The sequence below is a fragment of the Cydia amplana genome, chromosome 12 (genome assembly GCF_948474715.1).
Source record: "Cydia amplana chromosome 12, ilCydAmpl1.1, whole genome shotgun sequence".
NCBI classification, from domain to species: Eukaryota; Metazoa; Arthropoda; class Insecta; order Lepidoptera; family Tortricidae; genus Cydia; species Cydia amplana.
Genome location: NC_086080.1, coordinates 10,885,343 through 10,911,438, shown reverse-complemented (window position 1 = coordinate 10,911,438; position 26,096 = coordinate 10,885,343). Strand labels below are relative to the sequence as shown.

General features: G+C 35.7%; 1 protein-coding gene across 1 annotated transcript; it reads left to right on the top strand.

Annotated features, from left to right (window-relative positions):
* The first annotated feature begins 1,792 nt into the window (after positions 1 to 1,792).
* On the top strand, positions 1,793 to 23,736 carry LOC134652944 (uncharacterized). The gene is made up of 4 exons (XM_063508182.1): positions 1,793 to 2,273; positions 14,319 to 14,454; positions 21,226 to 22,343; positions 23,598 to 23,736. The coding sequence occupies exons 1-4, from the start codon at positions 2,019 to 2,021 to the stop codon at positions 23,733 to 23,735; spliced, it is 1,647 nt and encodes a 548-aa protein (XP_063364252.1). The 5' UTR covers positions 1,793 to 2,018; the 3' UTR covers position 23,736.
* Positions 23,737 to 26,096: the final 2,360 nt, after the last annotated feature.

Sequence of the window (26,096 nt, the reverse complement as noted above, 5' to 3'; positions counted from 1 at the left end):
TATAACCTGTGGTTTTCATTTGATCAATAAATATAAACGATTACATAGCTTCTCAACTCACGATGGCTATTCTCTTTCAATTGAATTGTTCCATCCTTAAACCAACATACCAGTTTTAAAAGGCATATATCCCCCTACAATTACGTGGAACGGTAGCTCTATTCACCCGATCAAATTAATACTCTTGGAAGTAATCTGTAGCTATTGAAAAAACGTTTAAAGCTTGATGTGTTTATTAAATTGTCGTAGGTAATTTACGAGCGATGAACATCGGCGGCGACCTTTATTATTGGTGGGGCTAAGTTTGTTTTGTTCTTGGCTTTCAAGGGGTTTATTATGTGTAGAGTTGAACAGTTGCTGCTTGGTAGATGGTTCCACTGTGACAATATTATAAATAGGTACCTAGGTAGATATATTTTGATTAAAAATAGTTAGGATGAATTAGGTTTAAATGCAACAATAGAATGTTAACTTGATATAGATAAGTACCGCATATTCATATTTTATAATAAATTCTTAAAGCAAATAACAAAATGTACGAAAGTAATAGTTACTAGCAAGTACGTATTTCAAAAATCGGATATGATTTATGCATTTTATGTAGGTACTTGAGTATGATTAAAGCCAGGTGCCATATTATACTTGCATGATTGTATAAGGACGGGGGCCAGGACCAGCAAGTGCAAGCCTTGTGAACTTGTGACAGCAAAAATATATTGCATTTTGTTTTCAGAAGGAAAGTGCGGGCGAAAACGGGGAAATTGTCAAGGTCAGTAGAAATATTAAGGATGACTCACGTTAGACCGGGCCGTGTCCGGGCCGGAGCTTCCGGAGGTTCGTTTTCTATGGAAAGCATCACGTGATCACCTGTCATCTGTCATAGAAAAGTAAGCGCCGGAAGCTCCGGCCCGGACACGGCCCGGTTGGCTCGGTCTAACGTGAGTTATCCTTTAAGGCATCAGTGATATGATGAATTTAGTAGTTGGTTATTTGTTTCTTGGTGCTGTTTGTAAGTTTGCTCTCTTCCCATCCCATTATCTTCCCCGTTTGTCCTTCGTTGGCGGGTCTGCATAAAGGCGCGCTTGATCTCTAATTAAGTGTAGATAGCTGTCAATTCATCGACAGCTGGCATACTTTTAGGTAAAAATAGGGAAGGTTACCATTTGTTGTTGATGGCAGTACCTACTAATACATATTAAAGGTCGTAAGTAGTCCATAGTTTAATTAACTATCATTTTGTTTTCACTGGATCTCCAAAGATGGCCTGCTCATAAGTTTTGCTTCCAATTTTTCCTGTTTCTTAACTCAGCCTGTTCAATGATTCCAAAGAATGCGTACAAATATAGTAGTTACTCCCAGTTGCGACGGGACACGAAAGATGCCCACGAAGCCTTTTGCATTAATTAAGACATTGCAAAGACAAATTTTATTGACTTGCTTAAAGATCGTAGATTGCATTAAATTGTAACGCACGGACCAGTTCTATTATACTGTTTTAATAGTCGATGGGTCGCCTTATAGAGTTTCTTCTTTTCTATTATCCATTGTACGCAATATAACAAATGGCGAGATGGCAAACCGTAGTCAACTACTAGCTATAAAATTTCTTGTTCCGCGTGAGATTGCCACAATCTGAGCTTTTTATAGAGCTAGTAGCATTTAAGTTAGAAGTGCGTTCACGTCGTCGCAAAAGAAGAATCACGAGCAAAAACTGGTATAGAAAACTAGATTTCCACGTCCGCGAGCGTTTAGAACGATTAGCCGCGAGCGACGCATTGTTGATACGCTATCAGCTGATCCGGCGCAGTCCGCCATGGCACCGCGCTCGGAGCGCATGCGCGCAGCCAGCGCTCCCCTAACGCCGCGAGCAGTCGTCGCCGGCGCATCTAACTTCTAACAAACATTAGATCGCGAAAGCTTCGTGCTTTGCTGACTTTGACAATGCCGCTGCGAGCGACTGAGATTTTTGAAGTTATCAGTTTGACTTTCGAAAGCATCGCAATGATCAAACTTTGACTATGCCGTCTAACGTGAGGAAGGTGGTGCGTGTGACAAAGTTTCTGCTGGCAGTGGTGACTGTATTCTTTTTTAGCTGGATGGTGTGTGTGAATGAATGGCACAGTGGAGTAACGTGGGGCGGGCGGCGAGGGAGAGGCGCCATACCCACCATGAGGACTATCGTGGCGTACTCGGAGGGCAAGCAGGCAGAGATGGATCGACCCTCACCCGTCACCTGCGACCGCCTTCCGGCGTTTCCAGAGATACCATATATCGTAAGCACTACTTTAATATTTTGATCAGCATAACTATAACAATACTTAGATTGCATTGTATAAGCACAAAGTTAGTGCAGATGTCAGAGACATTCCTTAAAACTAATGCCTGCGCCAATATTTATTAAATACGATTAAAATCAAATTGATTAAAACAGAGATTAAATAACAAAAACAGAGATTAAATAACAAAATAAATAATAAATCATAAATCTAAACCTAAATTAGCCTGAAGCATTGTTCCCAGGACACTGCGCCAATTCTTTATATCAGACCGAGCGCACTCCAGGTTTCTTAAGGACGCAAGTTTTAAGACTATGGTTATGTATTGCCTCAAACCTAAAGTAAAAGTGCAGCAATGTTAATTGAATTTAAGTAATAGCATTTTTTACATAATTAACTACATTAATGTTATATAGGTATAGGTACCTACCTATTTCTTAGTTCTTTATGTTTGTTATGCAAGCTTTTGGTCAACATTCTTATTCACATTTTCCTAGTTCGCATTCGACCGAACAACTTGTGTTTACGAGCCATGAGGTCATCCTCATTATCCACATTAGGCTATCAAAACGCTTGAGAAGCTGAACCGCTTCTCAAGCTTTTGATCGCCACTATAAATGACAACGTATTTAAACATAACTTCCGCTTTAGGAATTCCGATTAGGTATATGTACTTTTAAGAGTTTTAGGTACTTAAAAAAGAGTCGTAGCGGTTAAGAGCTTTACAAGATACTCAAGAAACAAACAATTTTTAACGACTGATTAAAATAAATAATTACTAGGTTAAATATCCAAGTGTATAACGGTAGCTCTATAAAATTCGCATAAAATATTTTATCTCTCAACTATTTTATGTTTTTATTTCAAAATTAACAGCACAGTAGATTATTATGCATTAAAATAGCACATAAGTTATAATATAACTAGTCGACTCCTACCATTGAAACGACTAGATATTTTTAGCACTTCAATTACAAAACTAACATTTTTGAATGGAAACTTTGATTCAAATGTCAGTATAGCCGTAAACGTAATAAGTTTTTGGCAAAAATTTAATTTTTGGTACAAGCTTTTATCGCTGACTGTACTTTTCTTACGACAGACAACTAATACTCATCGAGACAATTCTAAAAACCCCTAACACACAAAGGTTGCGTTGTTTCATCTCGAGAGTTCCTATGGCCACCTCCTGTCTCCATCATCAGATCAGTTCGTCAGTACCATATTATTGTATTGTCATCAGAACTACATACAGCTGCCAATTTTCATGACGCTACGATCCTTGGAAGATGGTTAAATTAGTTACCTTAGATTCCATTACATAGTTACATACAGGTCGACCTAATAAAAGCTTGTTAAAAAGAGACTCATCCCAGCTGCCAATATTCTGAAAACTATCGAAACGTAAGTTTTAGAACAAAGCTACGAAATAAAATTAAACTTGTTTAAGTAGGTATATCGTTTTGCCACTATAGTACCTATTTCTGTTTTATACTACTTTTTACACCAAATGGGGGTTATTATTAGCTGGTAATTCTAACACTGGAGGTGTTCAAAGTGCATCGACTTTATCTTATTAAATGTTATTGATGGTCATTCACATAGGGCCGCCATACTCCATACTCGGGAAAACAAGTTCTATCGAGAAAATTGAGCTTAGGAATCATACAACCTGTTTAGATCTAGAACTGGTAGAAAAGATTACACCTGAGATTTTCCCACAGAATATGTAAATTCATTAATGTGCAAAATTGATGAGAAAGTTTTAACCTTGTCAAGACAAAATATTACGCATTGTTGGTTTAACAGTTATATAGTCGATTCCCACTCGGCATTTAGAACAATAATGACTCATTTAGAAATAATACGTTTCTGTTTAAAACCCTGACCGTTTATAATATATGATAATACAACACGCGCAAAAATGTCTGAAACGCGTTACAGATACAATTGTAGAACCAATTTTTGCACTTGTTTTATGACATACCTACCTAGTACCTACCTAATAATGATTGGTTGATCGATGACAATTCACATAAATAGGTAGAAGATACTTAATTAATGGCCTGAACGATTTTAACGATTAAAAAATTGCATGTTACATTGAAAGAAATAAGTGATAGTTGAACAAAACCTTTCCAAACAATTTTATAATATAAAGCACCTCTTTCTTCTAGGTACCTACATTTTATTTGTCTATAGGGACCAATTTTAGTAATCAGTAGGTGTTTAATAACTTAGGCCGTGACAGGCTTCTATTTGCTCATTTTTCATGGTAACATTGTCAAATCTTGTCATTCTGCCGGGTAAAAAAACCTCCACAATTAACAAACGATCAATCAGTAAATAAATAAATAATGCTTTTAGCGTAGGTCTAAAGATACTATTTACAGACGACTTCAAGTTTAAAAAATAGCCCGTTTAAATAAAATCCGACGTTCCCTGACATTGGCACAAGTTTATTAAGACTAAAGTATAACAAATTGGCAGAGATAAGAATCGGTCGGTAAGGCACAGGCGGTCGTTCCGTTCGCCGCGTGGTGTCTTGCTTCCATTCATTTTTAGGGTTCTGTTGTTTAAAAGAGAATTATGAAACAGGTTGGAAACAATCAATCAAAGAGAAAAATTTAGCAATATATTAAAGTAGTGTCAACAATTTATTTGGCACGCTTTCCAGTCCATACGCCGTGGAATGTACGAGTCGATTAATCTTCATTTGTACCTGCTTTAATAATAGGGGTGTAACTAGCTGTTAAATTACGGCTTCATAGGAAATACTACAATTTAAATTCAAGGTTTTGATTTACATTTCTGCTTCCTGCTTTTGTTGCAACACAAAATACCCCAGAAATAGAACGTCCGCGATTTCCCATTTCGCGCTTAGCCGGTTTTTGTAATACGATAATCTTTGTGATGCTGGTCACGAACACAGAATAAATCGAAATCAATATCTTCTGAGATATTGATTTGTAATAGAATATAGCCACCGGGTTATCGTGTTTGCGATTGCGAGCACTCTTCGGCTGTCCCGCGTCATTTAGAGTCTTGAAACGTACGGTATTTCGGTCGGATTTCTTGCTAAAAATGAGAAAATTTTCAGACAGCATTTTCAATTCAATATGACGCCATATTGATAACAACAGTGATAAAATAAAATTTGTTTATAAATATTTTTTTTTATTTGTGTTTTAAAGTAGGCGAAGGATAAGGTAGAGAGCTTAGTCAGTTTCTCTAGTAAATAATATATATCTATTTTCAGTTTATAATTTATAATTCACACATTTTGATCTTTGGCAATGACAATGTAACTTTAATAAATAATCTTCGGATTATTAGACGATTAATTTAATAAATAATGCGTCATTGTGGCCAATTTTAATAAATATTTTTATTATGAAATATGAACGAATAGTATTTTAAAATAAGTTATGACTTTGTTTGCATATAATATACCTACTCGTACATTTTCCGAAGTCGTTACAGAATCATAAAACTTATCTTTTACTCTGTTAATTAATACGTTTACGACTTTATAAAGTATAAAATAGGTAGGTACTGGTTTACAACGTTAAACTGGATCGAATTCAAAACGCTTTTTATTATAGAGTTTCATAAAAATATTCACTCCAGGCAGTCATCCTGTCTACTAAAAAAATAAAATGATGTTTAGACAAAGATATATTGCCGCTTTGCAAAAACTGATCTGATAGCTTATAATTTTGGTCAATTTGTTTTAAAATTGGATCCCGTGTTGAATCCGTTTTAAGGTTGTTGGGGTCAAAGTTACTGAATTTTGTATAATTTGCTTTGGTAATCTATTTTAAATTGATTATTCTTGTTTATGTTCTTTAGCCGAGTTTAATTCCTTTTTATTTTGAATTTACGGAGATAACGAATGGATAATATCCATTCCTTATTCAACGTCGAGTAAAGTTAAAAGCATTTAAATGTTTTCGAAAATAGACATTCCAAGTTATGTTAATTAATTAAGCAAACGTAACGTTTGCAAGACAATTGACATTGCAATTCTAATTGAAGACTGGAAGTGTTTTCTTATTCTTCGACGCTTTCAAACATTAGGCAGGTAGGTATATATAATTGTGTTTAAGCGAATATATTTCTGAGTCAACCCTTTAATTACATTACAACTGGAGGCAATTTTGTTTCTTTTTACTTTAATGACGCTTGCGATATAATGACATTATGGACAGTATTGTGGAAATTTTGATATACGGGATCAAATTTAGATATTTAAATGATTCGAAACGTATCAAGTCTTACAAAATTATACTGAACGGTGTAGTCCTAATATGACAACTCACGTTTAGTGATCTCACGAGATATTAACAAAAAAGTCGAATACTGCTTCAGAAAGAAGGACGATAGATTGTTATGTCAAATTCAGATAACGTATATTTTCAAAAGATAAAGACAACTTTATTGGAAATAAATATATATGTATGTATATCTCAATAAATGTAACATAGCGTAGTCAGGGCATTATTCTCCCACATGCGTTTGTTGTATCAATATAGGTAATACCTATAAAAAAATTGGTTCAACGTGTTCCCTGGCCTAAAGCCTTTTATATTTGTAATGGTACATACCAAGTGATATTGAATTTTCGTTTCTGAATGTGTCCCGTGGATCTAGTGCATAGCACGTATCGCGCTTCGAAGTGTTATTGGCGTTATTGCATTTCATTGCTGTTATTACTGTTTTACAAGTTTCCTTCGCAAATTATTACATAAAAAAGGGCAGTAAGGCCAGTAAATTGCGATGAAATTACTTTATTTCTACTGGTATAGTTCAAAACAAGCCATTTAGGAAAGTAATTCCTTTTTGCGATGTTTGCATCTAAAGCATTTAAATCTCAAGCGTTTAATAGTCAGTTCTCCTTACCATGCTTAAGTATAAAATGTAATTAGAAAATAGTTTTAAGTGTAGAAAATCTAATGAATTCAAATTAATTTATATTGAAATAATTATAATATACAAAAGATGGAGATCAAAATACGAAACTAACGACGGTTAAAAATGCCAATTAGCTGCAAATAACCTTTGTTTTTTTATATATAAACTGTAACTCCACATGCAAATGAACTTTCTATATTCAGAGTGGAAGTTACGATTGGATTCCGGCACGTGCATGCGCCAACGCAATTGCATCTTCTACGACATATACGTGGGCCATTTTATTTAAAGTTATCCCCTACACTTTTTTTATTTTTATTTGTGAATTTCTATGTTATTTCTACTCGGAATCACGAGCTCTTTCTATCCTAATAGGAGAAAAAAAGTGTCCCAAGGATTTTTTTCCCATTCCGTTACCATTATTCATAGGCTTTGTATGGCGGTCACGGAATGGAAAGATCGAAAAATGTATGGAAATTTTGGGATACTTTTTTTCTCCTATTAGGATCAAAAAAGGTCATTATTCTGAATAGAAATAACATAAAAAATCTCAATTTTGAAAAAAAGTGTAGGGGACAACTTTAAATAAAATGGCCTACTTACGTGTGGAACTAGAAACAGTAGAAACTACAGCGTTCTAAGAAATTGAGCAGCGAGTGCTTTAAGTCTTAAAAAATAATTCTAAGCATTAACTTATTCTTACCCCTTACAAAAAATACGAAGATTTCATGCAATTTTTTTCTACAGCTAAAGAGATTATACAGTACCTACATATGGTGCTACTTTCCCGAACTAGTGCGGGAAATAGCACTTTCCGTGCGTATGTCGAAAGTTTAAAGTTCTACTGTAAAACGTTGTACCTACGATACACGTGCGAATAGGTAATTCGCAACTCGTGTTGATTTAAAACACTCCCTTCGGTCGAGTTTTAATTTATCGCCACTCGTTTCGAATTTCCTCTTTTCCGCACTTGTATCGTAAATAACTATTCTGGCTTAAGTACGTAGTTTTTGCAATGTCATTGTTTAGGTAATTGCAATGCAATGCACTTATGGATTGCATGAAAGTAAATGGGGATGGGTAATGGGGGAAGTAAATGGTTTATATTAGTACTATTGGTAGTTATAAGTAAAATATTAACAACACCCAACCAAAATAAGTGCAGGCAAAACTATAAAGTTCTACCAATTAAAGTCGCCAGTAAATGTGCCAGTGTGTTAGCTAACTGTAGACGCAAGTATTCAGATGGTATTGTCATTTTGATGGGTGTTTTATGCGTCACGGGAAGTGTGGGGTCGCGCGTGACTTGAACTGTTTTGAAGGTAAAATGACGTGGTTTGTATCTTAAATGATGCGATGTTGAAAGTAAATGCTCATGATGTATACAGGTATGAACTATTAGAAATTATTCTAAAATATTTCCTGATAACATTAAACTAATAAAAAAAATGTATGGTAGTGGCTTTAATCTTACTTAAGTACTTAAACATACTGCTCTTATATTTTAAAAAATTATTTTTATTTAGGTATCTAATCATAGTCTGTAAATGAATATCATAGTATATTAACCTAAACCAAAATTACCTACTGCAAATCGCTGCGCAGGATATTAACTGTATCTTGTATATTTACGAGTACGAGAATGTCTAGTAAAGCTACAAATTGTAACTTATGTCTAGGAAACAAAATTCAAAATCGTAAAACAATTATCGCATATGCCCATACCTTCCCAAGCCTGAGTTTCCGCTAATAAGGCCGCACATCCCTGCGATTGCTATCATTTCCGTTCGGCTTTCCTCTTCTAAGTTGTACTAACTGCAATATAATTTACTGACTATTGGTAGACCGTATCTCGCTGCATTAAGGTTTACAAACGATCAGTTAACTGTGCCAACGATGGTATGCTCGCTGCATAATTAATCTCCTATATACGTGCTATAAAACAGCATATGTGTCGTTGGAATCCTAATGTATCCGTGATCTTTTTCGATAATTCTCGTGTGGCAGGAGTGGATTTAGATGCCCTAAGGTTATATAAATTAGAGCTTAACCTATGTTAATAAAATAAAAAGAAGCATGCTGATGGTTTTTGTGTATGAGTATTTATTTTATACAAACTAAGCAGTGATTGACCTTAGTCCCATCCAAGTTACGAAAGGGTCTAAAAGTCGTAATACCTAGACGAACATTGGACAAACTACATTTTGGAGTTATTATAGACTTACACCACTTATGTCGTAGGGAACCATTTCAATTATTGTGATTTAATTGGAATGCTCCTTATGAATATGAAAAAATGAAAATGAAAAAAGTTTATTGTATAAATTTAGACCTACAGTAAATCACGTCCCTGTGTCCTGATCTAGGAAACCCTGTGTTACAGGACCCAGTGTCGTTACTTATACTAGTTTCTTAATCTATATATTGGTAGGTACAAATTGTACAGAGAGTTACACTGAAACTTACAGATAGCTATGCCTCTTTTAACATAATTATATATATTATTTTTATTTGTGAACTGCATGTGTGTGTGTGTGTGTGTGTGTGTGTTAGTGTGTAAAAATGCATACTACAATATTTATGATAAGGAAGTATTATTTCAATGTTATTATTATAAAATGTATATCTATGTAAGTATTGTAAATATTTAATTAATTATTTTTTTATAATCTTGAATATATATTAGCTACGCTGAATCTCCATCTAATGAAAGCATATATTAATACATCTCATAGTTATAATACTTACCGAACAGTTAAATTTATTAAAGTATAAGTTTTCATTTCCGATTATTTTCTCAATCCACATCGATTACACAAAAGCTAAAAACCTCTGAAAATCAAAAAGCGGGTATTACAATTACGTTATCAAAAGATTTCCAAGCCAACCAGACCCAGAGAGAGCAAAGCTTAACCATAGGTTTAAAAATACCGGTTTTGTCCTTTATACGTCCAACCTATAACATATGTATTAGTGCCGTACGTGGGCAATTGCGAATCGAATTCGGCGGAGGGCAATCATACCCGATTGTATGCAATGATTGTAGGTTTGTATTGGTACGTGATCTTCACAGCCTGTATTTAAAAAAGTTTATGCCACTATTAACACTTTTGGATTGTTAATACACAACCACGGTCTTCGGTATTTCACGGTATTCGATATTAAAGTTTCATACATACTTAAACTTAATCTTTATTTTTATTTAGATTGTAACTAACATTTCTGTTATCTATCGTTAGTTATAGGATAACTAAGTGCAGGTATGAATAGGAATTTTATGGTTATGTAGCATAATTTCGAAAATCAAAAATCCTAAGTACGAAATTCCTAAAGACAGAACATCGAAAAATAAATTGTCTAATGTACGAAATTCCTAAAGATGCATTAAAGATTCACAATTCATTATTAGTAAAAAAAAACATAAAAGTATGTAATGATGTATGGAATTATTACGTCATCACGGTAGGTCGTATATTCCATTGAAAAAGGAAGACGATTTCTATGATCGTAAAATTTGTATATGACAGTGTGATTATGAATTATATGCGAACGAAATAATTTTATTAAAACAATGAAATACGAGTAAGTAAGAAACTTGTTTAACTTAATATCTTTAAAGTACTTACTTAATTCTTACCCTTGTTCTACAAAAATGTCCAACCACATAAATTAGAGATATAAAGGAGCAAAATGAACGCGCGAATAATTTCTATAAACAAAAGCTAAGAAAATAAGTACAATTGAACTAAGCACGCTGAAGAATTGATTGCCTCTGCCGACGATACAATCTGTTTGTGTAACGAACTATACCCAGCTTAGATCCTTTTCAAGGCTTAAATGATCTATGAGCGTTTCTTTCTCGATGGCTGATATGCCTTCTTGGTTTAGAATATATTTGCTTAGGTTAAGCATTTGGTATCTAGACTCTGGACTCCCACTCAGGCTATTGATAGGTACACCCACCTTCTAAGCCTTAATTGATTTAAAGCATTGGTTCAGGATTGCCAAGTTGACCATAAGCTATTAGACTTCTCTTGTAATGTGGTTGCTTTGCTTTGGATACCTACTGAGTACCAATTATCGTTTGGTTTCTTTATTGTTATCCTCACGACAAAACATCCTATCGAGTCTTTAATGTAATTTTTATCGATATGCATAAACCCCAAGTGCGAATTAATACTTTTTAACTTCATAACTCTACTAAACATTAAATTTGTTCTTGCATAAGTACTAAAGTACAAACAGTACTTAATTAAAAGAAAGGTAGTAAAACAAACATATTGCGAAGCGATTTTTTAAGTAGCACTAGTGCACTTGTTATTACCTAAATTATTCCAAGTCGGCTCTTTTCTGAGTAATGTATAATGTATATGCCTATCATTAGTATTTATGCGGCACTTAAAACGTTAAAGGAGATTTACTAGTATTAGGAACCGCACAGATGGTTATTAATGGTATAGGAAGAGCCGAAGGTTGTAAAGCTCTGATTTAAAGCGTTCGAGCGATGCATGCAGCATGCCGGTATCTCGCGTGCAATTTGCATAAGGCAGCTTATTCACACTGGTTACTTGCATACGCGCGAATGCAGTTCTTGTAAACCAGTTTGGGATGACCTCGAGACCCGTGGGAAGATAATGAGAGGCTGAATAGAACTTTACAAAATGTCATTTTGAGATCATTAGAAAGTATTAGCTAGATGCACTGCGAGTGATGTCAAAATGAAACGTTCACTTCACTGGATTTCAAACGACCGTTCCGGTCTACAATGGAGGGTGCTGCCCAAGTGCTGCCCTAGAATGCCTAGAAGCCCCTAGAATAAAACTAAGTATGTACCTACTCGCAATTTACACACTCTCAAATCATGTGTACCTGGAAAAATCCATTCAGTTTTATATGATCTACAATGATCGGAATAGGTAGTGCCATTTGGGGTGAAAGACCTCAAACATTGTACTTAACATGGATAAGACTCGGGATTCCAAGACTCTTATTTTTAGGGTTCCGTACCTCAAAAGGAAAAACGGAACCCTAATAGGATCACTCGTGCGTCTGTCTGTCCGTCCGTCTGTCACAGCCTATTTTCTCCGAAACTACTGGATAATTAAGTTGAAATTTGGCACACATATGTAAGTTTGTGACCCAAAGATGGACGTGTAACGCAAATAAATGAATTTTAAATATGGAGGCCATTTTTGGGGGGTAAATGAGAAAATTATAGTTTTTCAAACTATATCGTGTCGTGTTACATATCAAATAAAAGAGCTCATTGTAAGGATTTCAAATATATTTTTTTTTTAATAATTTTTGGCTTAATAGTTTAGCCGTTATTCAAGATAATAATCCCCCCCCCCCCTCCCTTATCTCCGAAAGTACTGATTCTAAAATTTTGAAAAAAATACACAAAATAGTTCTTTACCTATAGATGACAGGAAAACCTATTAGAAATGTGCAGTCAGCGTGAGTCGGACTTAATGTACGGAATCCTTGGAACGCGAGTCCGACTCGCACTTGGCCGGTTTTTTTCACAAAAATATTTCTTGGCATGTCTTTAATTGAAGTAGGTAATATGATCATAAGTTATTATTTATTGCATTTTTCTAATGTCTCCAATGTACCTGTGTACTTGGATTTTCAATTTGTAATAATGAAATTGACATTTGTATTGAAACGATTATATAATTTACATTTAGTTGAATGTAATCGAATTGTATGTAACAAATCTTGACGTGTAATTACTTTTATCAATAAAAATATGAATATGAAATATGAATATGAATATTAAATATGAATATGAATATGAAATCCCGGGGTGAAAAGGTATATCCATACTAAGCTTACGCACCGAAGTCCCGTGAAATGGCACTACCAATTCCGATCACTGATGATCTAAGCTACCTGCGGCACAGAAGCCCGGTTCTTAAGCTTGCCTACTTTCAAAGTTCAAAGTTTCATACTTGATAAGTGTGAATGGGTTTAAATTTTGCGTCCATGTTCGCTAGAAAAAACTGCAAGTTCATATTAAACATAAAAAAAAAACAAGTTGGACCCACCTTTGGCTCAGGTGATCAATTCGCGTGCGCTCGGCAAGTGAATGGAATAAAATCCAAGTCAATTCGAAGCGCGTTCGCTACATTCCCACGGAGGACTTAGCGCGCCCTATACGCGGAAACTTTTAGACACGCGCAGCAGCTTTCATGCCAGATGAAAAATAATTACTTACCAGCTGTCGTCGTATGTTTTCATGCATGTTGTGCAATATTTTGGCCATTTCTAAACTGATTTTCAAAATTATTTAATAAATCCTAGTCAGTTATTCTTTGCATAATTTTTGACTTTAACTAATTTACAATATTAGCTACTGTATCTATTTACTCGTGAGTAAGTGAATAAATCTCAACCATCTCAGGTTCAAGGAAAAAAGTACTTACTATAAAACGTGCTTGTGACAAGTGACTTATCAAATACCTATCTTTATAATAACAGGGTGACTGTCGAATGTTATAAAACTATACATACATTTATTGTAATCGATCAAATATAATGAACCTAGATCGTGTTTTGCGAAAACATAATGCAGAGGCAATTTACGTCGTGTGAACAAATTGTATCGTCAATTATAATCCAAGTAAAAAATCTTAATGTACGAGGCAAAACAAAAATAAAAGTACCTACCGGCCCGATGCGCCGAAAACTGCGTGATGTCACGCAATTAATGTTTCCTCCCACAGATTTATCCAACCATTTTATACTGGCCTTCAATGCATGCAATTTTAATTGATACGTGGTAGATTTTTTTATAAAACATCCTTTCCAAGGGATCTTGACATCTGGTAGGTACCGGGAGACAGAAAATACCGTAAAAATTTGCCAATTATGTTTTATTAAATTGCCGTCGGTGCCAATTATTGCAATTGACAATTGGCACTCAGAATGTATAAATTAAAACTTTTTGCGAAACCGCTCTCTCTCTCGGTTAAGGAAAAATTGTAGGAACAATTTTGTTTCAGTAAATAGAAATAGGTACATAGATTGCATACTATTAGGCAGGACCTGTCTTATACGATTTCATTTTTCAAACTTAAAATAATGAATTAAAATTTAGCACTTGATTCTTCATTTTAATTTCAGAATCGAACTTGGAGCCACAGCACATCGCAAGAAAACACGTGGCAGAGAGTGGAGGGCACCGGAGTGTCGCTGTACGCGGCGTTCTACGACCAGCGGGCAGCGCAGCCCTACGTACGGATACTGGCGTCCTTTCGAGGTACCTATATTAAAGAAACTATAACTTATAACTTGGATCAACAGAACTTAGCAAATACCTACTTCACTACAATACTATCTAGAACAATTGGCGAAATATTACCGTGGTCCATATTAGAAGCTAAGTCCATATTTAGGGATTATCCTCTAATATATAAAATGTATAATTTAAAATGTATCCAATTTTATCTTACAGTACAAGGAAAAGCATTTTTATGGACTACAAAGTGACAAAAATTTAAACTATAAAATGACCAGTAAACGTCCTTGGGACTTTTGTTACAACAGGTTATGTATAAATTAAAACGTAACAATGTAAAACCAGTATTAATAAAGCATTTAAATAAGACCATAAAATTTTTAGCTTGATACGAATATTCTATTACAATAATTAAGTAGGTAGGCAACATGATTATATTTTTTGCATAGAGGCTCGTTATCATGCCAAGGTGCTGTAGTTGACAGGCGTTGTCGCAGTACAAGTATCGTCAGTTGACTAACTTACCGATCACTGGCATACATATTGTAAAAGAAAGGCCTTCCAGCCGGTTCGGCGTGGATTTTGACCACAGAACATATTAAAGAGGTTAGAATTAGAACGGCTATCGCGCGCAGTTAGTATCGGAACCGGTGTCGCCGCTCGTTCCTCTCCACATTTACTAACACTCGCGCAACGGTAGTAAAAACTTGTGTGCCTGGTGAATGGATACGCCTCCTTTAGACAGATTTGATGTCTGGCTTCTTAATCTGAACGTTATTGTGGCGCAAAAGGCATGTTTACGTTTTTCGGTCAGCGCGGGCCAGTATTAGCATGCGAGCGTTTGCTCATAACCGGCGGCGACACGTACCCTGCTCGCATCGCCATTCTAATCTAATTTTTTCTGTGATTTTGACCTAATTAAAGTTGCGCTGGTTCAAATGGCCTCAAATGGCAAATCAACACCCTTTTCGTATGAAAGGTATAAAAACAGAAAAATATAAAATAAATAGATATGGTGGTTGGACTGTAGCAAAGGGGGGGCTGGGACTTAGATTTTTTTTTGACAAAGTGGTGTCATTATGACATATATTTTAAATGATTTTAATGTATAGAACACATCGAAATAAGCAACTTTTACTTGGAAAACTTTTTACTAAAACTGAAAATGGCGGAGATAGAGCTTAAGGCAGGCCAGGCTTTTAAGGCAGGTCGGAGTAGGTACGACGACGAGCGAAGCGAGGAGGAGTGTTAGGTAGAACTGCGACCATACAGCGCGCGAGCCGAGCGAGCGAAGCGAGCGTGCCGCGGCAGCGGCCGGCGAAGCGCCAGAACCGACGTTTTTATAATAATACAATTTTACATGTCCCAGCTCCCTTTAAAAACATCAATCTTTGGTCGCGTCTAACTCGGCCATTTTTTATTTTAGAGAAAAGTTTTTCCAATAAAAGATGCTTATTTTGACGTGATCTACACATTACAATCATTTAAAAATAGTGTCATAATGATACCACTTTGTCAAAAAAAATTCTAAGTCCCAGCCCCCCCTTTCGTACAGTCTGACCACAAACTTGGTCACAAACTCCGCAGTTCCTCAAAAACTAATATTATCTTTCTTTTCGTGAAAAATTGTCCGCACCGCACGTTTTCTCAATTGACAGATTTTCTTCTTCCTTTTCCCCAAAACGACATAATATATACAAAGAGGTGGAAATGAATGAGGTGATATACTTAATGGCATTAAAAACTAAACACATATAAAAAGCAACCTTTATAAAAATCGTGTAAAACTCGCGGGTTAAGTACAATACTAAATTGTTTTCTTTGAGATCTTAACAGATTTTAAGGCGGTGATTATTGAAACTATGATAACAATTTGATTTTCATTTTTGTTGTCTAATCCTACTCGTACAAGACGGACGCACTGAGATGAAAAGTTTGATTATGCCTCCTAGATTTCAGAGATTATGAAGTAACATATTTTTATTTTTGTTAAACGCTTAGTTACTACGTGAAGTTACGGGATCCAATGAATTTTATATTATACTAGAGGTAAAGGAAGAGAAAAGAAAAAGCCCACGGTCATAAGTTAAATAGAAATACCTATACAGATAATAATACTTTAACTGTAGAACAATTATCGCTACACATGTCCCATACTTGTCCAGGGAAACTTAATTGAAACGAATGCCTATTTAACCATGAATAGCATGAATAATGCAAAACTTAGAAACACACTGGCCGTTTTCCACCATTGTTATACCATTTTTAACGATCGAACGCGTGTAAGAATAAAGACTACGTAATTATGTAATCACCTGCTAGCGTCTTATCGTGAAGGTGCTGCTTGCGCCAATTTCATACAACTTGTTTTGACATAATTTTCTTGATGTACCAGGCGTGTCTCACTCCGCGATTTCGTCGCTTTGCTACAGGTAGCTAAAAGTACATCCGTTCGGCTCCAATTTTGGGGAAAGCCATAAGCCGCGCGTGGCGCTGTAGCCACCTAGCTGACCTAGCGGCCATATCTGTGCTCATCGTAACAGACGCGTTTTGTTAGAGAGTGAGTCTTCTGTACTTAGTACTATTACCTATTTATTCTGTGGCTGTACTAAGTATTAGTATATTTTATACTTGCCAGCACGCCACGAAATGAGAATGGTGACATAGGCCCTCCGTAACAAGTCGATGACCGACTAAAAATTGTTACCTTAGTAGGGAACAGAACCTATATAGTATCGCCATGTCTCCCTGTCTGTTAGACTGTCTACTAGAATGCTATGCCAACAAAGAAATAAACAAACCAAATCATTAACAAGACAAAAAATAGGGTAGGTACTCGTATATTAATTTATTTTTAAATACAAGTATTATGTTATATTGTTCATAAAATGTATTGGATCGCACAAAATGTCTCAAAGTGAAAAAATAAAAAAAATAAGGAGATAATTGCATTCATAATGTAAACACTGCCTTTAAACACAGCTAAAAGTCAGGAAAGAAAATAATTAAAAGTAAATTCAGCAATTACGCGCACGCGCCGCCCGAGGCTCTCCACAATTACTTCCCAAGAGCGCATATTGCAAATGCATATTCACTTAAAATAGGCCTTCAGAGGAAATACGCAGCCTTATTCTCAAATGAGCGTTTTACAAATCAAAATTTATGGTATTATTGGTTGATTGGAAATTTTTTATTTGATTTCATATCAATTATTTCATTAAATTACAATAAATATACAGTACAAATTATCAACACGATTTTATTTCATGATCGTAAATATTTTAGAATTACTAAATTGGTTTGTGATCCTGAAAGAAAACAGTTCTGTCCACACAATAAATTTGGTTGTCTAATAATGTCTCTAGTTTCTATGTAGAAACTCATGAAATATTATGTACATATCTACTTGTAGTGTATCTATTAAAAAGGAAAACATAAGTACCTATGTATATCTAAAAAAAAGTAAAACGAATCAAGAATAATCAAGATGCTTGAAGGAACAGATATAAAGTTTGCATTTTTGTACGTGATTAAAATACAACATTGTTTCAAAAAAGTTTAATTCGTTACAAACCATTATGTTGTAAGTATATAAAAATTTATGGTCGACAATTTCACCCCAAGCTAACCTGCAGCAGGCTAAAATAAAGCGTGTAAACAAGCACTATCGAGATAAAGTCTTAAATAATGTGTTCCATGAACATGTTCACAATCTACACTAATAAAGACATCGGCAAAATCTCGCCGGTTGATAACACGACACCATAATTATTTCTGCCGAGATAATACGGCCACAGGAGCTTACTATTGGCTTTTTTAACTGAATCCGACAGAATAAAACCGATGTTCAATTTTAACTGCTTTTTTTGCAGATTTTATATAATGAAAAGTTTATCATGCACTGGTTTTAACATAAAATCAAAGATATTTTTAAATTGCTAAGTGCAAAAGTTTAGTCGTAACAAAAGAAAAACGTGTACCTATACCAAACTCATTTAAACATAATATACACTACAGTAATGTTACTATTTCTGTGTATGGCAGTTTCAACAGCTATAAACATCGCAGAGGCTATAAAACCTTGCAAAAATGTTTAGTACTCCCCTAATTTGTTTTTATAACTTAATAACCACTAAGCTCGATGTTAATGTTAACACTACTTAAAAACTAGTTGTGCTTCGTAATGTTCGTGTCTGCAACGCACTCAATGACTGCCGATCTCATTAAAATCTGTTGCCGCTAAGTGCACATTTAAATCTCAATAAACGTCCTTTAATTTTATCGACGCTCTTAAAAGGTCAGGGAATCTGCTACAATTTAAATAGTGCTCGAAACAGGGCAATAGTATTTGCGTAAGTTGCATTTCTTGAGCCGACATACTCTTGCCTAACCAAAAGAAAACAGCATCAAAGACGAGATGAGTGTAAATTTATATTACAAACAAATGTGCCAAGATTGGTTTCGAAATGCTAAAGCTATTGACTTGATACTTTATTCTTCTGAAGGTATATAGTTTACTGTTTGTTCAAGTCAGTAAAATGCATCTGTATAGGGAACAAAGTGTCGGGTAAAAGTGCGAATACACGACACAGCACGCGGCGAACGCGATAAGCGCGCGGTCATTTGTCAGCGCGGACGGCGGACGGCGTGTACATTCCTTCCCGAGATAACCGCCACTCGTTTATTGAAAGACAGTCTCTCTCTTTCTGATGACCATTTTTAGCAGATCAGAACTATTAATAAAGTTTCAATTTCATTAACCGTCGGGATGTCTATTAATATTACTTGTACCTATCAACAAGTTGAACAAGTGTTCGGTCGATGATGTTATAAATGATATAGTTTCTTCATTAGCAACCATGATTTGAATGATTGTAGAACATGCCACTTCATTACAATACTTTTTTTATTTTAAGATTTTTTATAGATTTATTATACAAAAGTATTTACACTCCGTTCCACTCGCTGTGACACCATAATTACTTCTGAAGTTACACTTCACAAACCGTTTCATAATCAGTGTAATCAGCCACTAGCTAGTTAACCACATCACTTCAACTGCTACTGGAATTTTCACTCCAGCCTCCGCACGCACTCGTTATGTTTAGTTTTAAAGATAACATCCCAGTTGTAAGTTATGAGCCTTAACTAGCACCGACAATCGCCATGTAGGTGTTCATCGAGTAGGTATAATGTACCTGTGTGTAAAGTAGTCCATCACCATACAAAGTAATTTTCTCAGGTAGAGGTCAAAAAATATATAACGATACCCACCGTAAACCGTAAGGGCTGTGGCCTGCCTAGGGATTGCAAATATTCGAAACTTTCAGGTATTGCAAATATTCAACTTTTTCTGACGACATATTCGAATATTCTAATAATTATTCGAATATTATAAAAAATAAGAAAAGGGACGAGAAATCGGTTTATTATCGTTTTATTCAAAAGCTTTTTTCACATATTGCTAAAACTAATGACATTTTGCACAAATCCACTTAATTGACTAGATTTTATCATCCTACTATGAGACGCCCACATTTATAAAAACAAGTAAAACGCCTAAATTAGACGTATTCAATATTTCTAGATAAAACTTTTATTATAAATGCGTCGTTGCGTGAAATAATATAACTTTAACCATCCAAATACATAGGTATGTAAGATATTTTTTTAGTAGGTAATTATTTTCCGATTTAAATTAACTTGTAGTCGCTCAGAGGCCTGTAAAAAGGCCTTTAATTCCGTTGTATTTTGAATCTTTATTGACTTTATTTGTTTTGGCAAGTTTTTATTCCTAATGGTCGGCTAATTATAGAATATTGGAATATTTAAGGGAAAAAGTTTGTTGACTACTGGGTGGATTATTCGTCAGCTAAAGGTGCATGGCTTGATTACCTAGTTGGGTATGATCAGTTTAAGAATTGCGATAAGTGGCAAGGTTTAGACTTCTAAAATTCGCTTAACATACGCTTGTACTGAATAAACAGAATGATCCTTTAACTTGAAACTTACGCACCGTAAAAATAACATACTTTTTTATTTAGTTTTCTTTCAAATTGAGTTAGGTTTCACTGTATTCACGAAGTCTATCGAGAGGAATACAGTAAAAATATTATTTCCTTCGTATTTGGGTAGGTTCCTCATTCACTGTAAATACCCGGAAAACACACAGAAACTGTAACTACAGCGGATGAAATAGATTTTTTATAGTAATAAAAAATATTCGAATATTCGAAACCTGAGCGGTCGAATATTCGAATATCAAAACAGGTCGAATATTCGACAAATTCGAATATTCGAATTGCAAGCCCTAGGCCTGCCTAACCTGGATTTAATTTAAGGACGAACATTTTATTTGTATCCGAGATTTTGAACGTCGACCGTAAATTCATAAGAGAGGTTGTTCTTGTTCCTTAGTTACTGTTCACATGTTCAGGTTCTGAGTAAAAGAAAAAGACATTTCTAATGGCAAAATTGATTTGTAATTCTACTCGTCCCGAGTGGCAGGCATCCAGTCCTGGTCGGAAAAGGCGGCAATTGAAGCACCGTTGTAATGACAGTTCCTTGAAAGCACCGCTTTGCCTTTTGCCTTAGGAAATGACTCGGCTCGACTAAATCACTATTATATCAGTAAGAGCTTTCTCAATAGGAAATATATAATAGCATACTATCTGCTGCTCCGATACCGTAATGTTTCCGCTGTGAATTTATTTACGTGTATATGATTGTTTGGTTTATTAAAGGTATACTTTTTCCATGACGACAATTGAGATCTAGTACCTTTGTTCGCAGGTCGCAACATTTCGACAGGGGTGCCATTATTCTGCCAAACGCGTTCCTTGAACTCCGAAGAATCTGTAGAAGTGGTTGCAGCCAAACCTTTGGAAATCTGGTGGCACGAATGGGATTCAACGACATCTAACATTGAAACACCTTTACTGTTATCATGTCCTCTGACAGAAGTCCTGAATGGCCCCTCTACTGTATCCATCGTAACACAACCGTGTGATGATCCCACCAACGCATTCGCTTTGAAATCTTATTCCAGAGATTATAAGTATAAGAGAACCTTTACAATTTGTGTAAAAGATATGAATTTTGAGAATGACATATCACAAAATCTAGTCGAATGGATAGAAACTAACAAGATACTCGGCGTTGACATGATCGATATGTACATAGACAGCATCACTAAAGAATGTGAAAATATACTGTTTTACTACAGAGATCTAGGTTATGTTAGATTATTCCATGTTCCTATTAAACATAAGCTAGAGAGGTCATTATGGCAGCGCAGAAGAGACCACATAATAACTTACAATGATTGCTTGTATCGAAATTTACGAGAATCTGAATACATCATCCCGTTAGATGTTGATGAAATAGTATTACCGAAAGAGGTTTTTACATGGCCTGAACTACTTAATCGACTAAGTATATATGGCTGGGATCCAGCGCAATACTCAGCTATTATGATACAAAATGCATTTTTCTTTGATTTCATGCAGGGACTTAAGAAATATAAAGCTAAGAAATTAAATTATAACAAAAGCAAAATTTATATAAAGCGAGATGATGTGCGGATTAAAGATGCTGAATATTTAGATGAAATAGAATTAATTGACGAAGAAAATGGGATAGACGACGAAGTCATAGATATTAAGGATACCGATAAGGAATTATTTAACATCTATAAAGAAAGATGTGGTAAAGATTTGTTGATCCCGAAATTAGTGCGCCACATAGTGAGGTCAGCAGTTATTAGTCCTAAAGGTTCATACAGCAAGAGCTTCATGCTGACGAGAAAGGTGCTGACCGCCTTCAACCATTACCCTTTGGCCAGTATTGGCTCAACTGGCTTCCACGGCTGGTCCGCGCCCTTCAGTGAAGTGCAGCTCAATCATTACAAGGTAATTCACATTGATTACCTTTTTAGAATAGGTTTTCCCCTGCTTGCTGCGTTTAACTACCGTAAAACGGGGTGAGTAGGTTTCGCGGGGAGAGGTGGGTTATGAATGAGGAGAGAAGGTTTGAGAGGGGGGTGAGAAGGGATTTTAAGGCTACTGCTACAAAAATAATGTATTCCAATTTAAAATGGAGCTATACGCATAATAAAAAAAATCGATCCAACAATCTTCCAAAATCACCTTTGTATGAAAACCCCTCACCCCAAATACGAGGCACTACAGGGTGAGGTGGGTATTCCTCTTTATCTTCAAAGTTATGAAATAGAACTACCCAAAATAAAATAAAAACTAAAATACAAACATCCGGAACACTTATTATATACACCATTCAGTTTTCATATGTAAAAATAAAATGTTATCGAGGTTTGAATTTCAGTTTTGACCCTACTCACCCCATTTTACGGTACGTCAGCCGTTGCCGCCAGATGTTTACTTCTATAACACAAACCAGAATTACCTTAGTAATCAAATCGATCTTAAAGTATCGATGATACCTATAAATAGTTGAGTAAATTAACGGTTTAACAGTCCATCTCGGAATTTTATCGATTTAAAGTACCTACTGCGAACTCCCATGACACGGTTGGTTGACGTCTGCCGGTAGAGCACGACTCGCTGTTATCTGCTGCACGCCTTCTAAAATACGACCTCAGAAAGCCATTTATTAAATTTGTCACGGAATCCCTTTCTCCGTCTATTCGCGTAGTTCGTTTCCCATTGTAACTGGACTAAAATAACAATGCGCTTACCGAGTTCTCGACTCAGGGAAATACGGACACTTATTATTTATATATATAATGTAACGTTCGAGTACAGAATTAATCATTCTTGCGGATTCCAAGATTATCAGATTGATTCACAAGGTGGACGAATGTATAAAATAGGTATAAAATTAATCTTTACCAGAGCCAGCCACGTGTGGATAAATCGAAGGTTTTCTTTTTTGGTTTGGCCGCATTTAAGTTTGGCTTATTTAAACTAGGCTTATTTATTGGTTCGCAAGAAGCGAGTACTTATTATATAACAACAGTCTGCCACACAATTTATCAGTAGAAAATTCAATTTTACTACGAGAGATAGGGTGAAGGGTATAGAGAGAATCTTCGTACCTACATTTTTCAAGTTTGCCGCTTTTTTCTCCAGACAAATATGCTAGAACTTATTAACCAATAGTAATTGCAGCTGGTTGTGTTGCAGGAGTCGTGCAACACGACGGTGGTGGCGGACTGCGCGCGCTACGGCCGCCGCGCCCGCGTCGACACCGCGGCACTGCGGCTGCGCGCGCCGCTCACGCGCGCCCTCTCCCGAGCATTGTGTAGCGGAATAAATACTTGACCGGTGTTATGCGTTTCATTTTAATATTTACACAATACACACTTGTACTGACAGTTATTATTAAGGTCAATGTGGAGAATACCGTATGTAATGGCTCCTCTTCACGATGGGCCAACGCCGGCCACTCCAAGCGACGCATTTATGCGTTAGAGGGAGCAAGTGATATTGCTATCTCATTCTACCGCATGGCTGCGTCCCTTGGAGTGGCCGGCGTTTGCCCATCGTGTAGAGGAGCCATAAGGGAAGACCGTCTACAAGCTCATTCGGTTTTGCGTTTGTACACATACTTACTCCACTAACAGAAGGTCGGTAGAGCAGGGGTGAAGCTCTTCCTTTCTGTCTGTCTGAGCAACGTACATAGGTACTTGCCCTATGGTAGTCTTCCCTGCAATCAATTGTATATGCCAGTCTTCACCACATCGACCTTGCTATTTATTTGTCAAATAGAACATTATATTTTTGCACCTAACACGCTCTAAGACTCATCATAAGAACCCTATGTTAGAGTAACTACGGCCACTCCGAGCGATCTTGTCAACGTAAAACGTATGTTTGTCTTTACTAGATTGTACATCCAGCTGCAAGTGAACTTACTTACTACGAATACGGGTCTTTAGTCACACGTTTACTTCTATAACACAAACCAGAATTACCTTAGTAATCAAATCGATCTACACATACTTACTCCACTAACAGAAGGTCGGTAGAGCAGGGGTGAAGCTCTTCCTTTCTGTCTGTCTGAGCAACGTACATAGGTACTTGCCCTATGGTAGTCTTCCCTGCAATCAATTGTATATGCCAGTCTTCACCACATCGACCTTGCTATTTATTTGTCAAATAGAACATTATATTTTTGCACCTAACACGCTCTAAGACTCATCATAAGAACCCTATGTTAGAGTAACTACGGCCACTCCGAGCGATCTTGTCAACGTAAAACGTATGTTTGTCTTTACTAGATTGTACATCCAGCTGCAAGTGAACTTACTTACTACGAATACGGGTCTTTAGTCACACGATAATCAAACTTACTTACAGCATTACAGTAGGTACCTGAAACATAATTTTATTTAGATTAATTTTTGTATTAAGCAGAAACGTCTGCGAACGATGCTATTAAGCTTCGAAATAAATTAAAAGTGGAAAAATTCACTGTCTTGGGTGGGACTTGAACCCACGACCACTGGATCACTAGTACAGTGCTCTGCCATCTGAGCTACCAAGACCGTACCCAATTCAGATGGCAGAGCACTGTACTAGTGATCTAGTGGTCGTGGGTTCAAGTCCCACCCAAGACAGTGAATTTTTCCACTTTTAATTGATTTCGAATTTTATTTAGGTAATAAAAAAACTATAGTACCTAAGTTGCCAATAAAACGGGACATTTCATTTCAGTCATATAACATTGGCATAAATTCAAGTTTATTAACATATTCAAAAGACCTTTATGCGCTAAAAACTGGACCAGTGGAACTATAACTTATAAGTAGATAACTAGGTAGGTACATACTTAATGCTAACATTAAATAATAAAATATTTTTATCAAAACTTTTCCATGCTGCTGCCGCCTGTACTTTGAAGTATCATAATTATATTTATTTTTAAACAGTCCAAATTTAACAGAATAACTCCGTAAGTACTTAACTATTGAAATAACTTCACTTGTCATTTAAATGTTTAGTTAATACGTCAAAGCTGAATATTTTAGCTGTAGGTAAGTACTTACGTGCTATTCTCGTAATAAGATGAAATTATTGAAATGTTGATGAAACGCCGAAATATATTTTTGAAAATAAAATCCGAATCCAATCTATAATATATCCATAAAATTGTCTGACGGCACGTGCTTTGTGCCCGATGCTAATTTAAATATGTATAAGGCCGGGAGATGTCTACGCCCATCATCTTGAGTACCTATAATGATTGATGGATCTGACCAAAGGCTATATCAGAATATTTAATGAGGCTATGATAAATAAACCTGGAATTAAACAACATACGAGGAAGGTTTTCATGTTACCTTAAAATATTAATTTATATGATATAACTAAAAAAAAAGATTAAGGAGGAATTAAATTACAACTAAAGCTTACAAATAAAAATTCAAACATTTAATAAAAAGACAAACCGCTCTTACCTAATATTTGTTACGTTACCTACGTTACGTTGTAAATAGTTATTTGTACAACAAGTGATCAAAGTTTGATATTTCTTCGAGTGCTTATTTTGAGTCCCGTGCAAGCGAAAGATTCTATAATAATTTAGAATCTTGAGCGTAGTGAGGGACTCAAAAGCGCACGAGATGTAAATAACTTTGATCTCGTGTAGTACACAACATTTTTCACCTCAGCGCAGTGAGA

Bases quoted from the DNA above. Each gene is read 5' to 3' on its own strand.
- LOC134652944 (XM_063508182.1), top strand. From the start codon at position 2,019: ATGCCGTCTAACGTGAGGAAGGTGGTGCGTGTGACAAAGTTTCTGCTG. The intron at 2,274-14,318 runs GTAAGCACTACT...TTTTAATTTCAG, and splicing joins TTCCAGAGATACCATATATC to AATCGAACTTGGAGCCACAG. The intron at 14,455-21,225 runs GTACCTATATTA...CTTTGTTCGCAG, and splicing joins GATACTGGCGTCCTTTCGAG to GTCGCAACATTTCGACAGGG.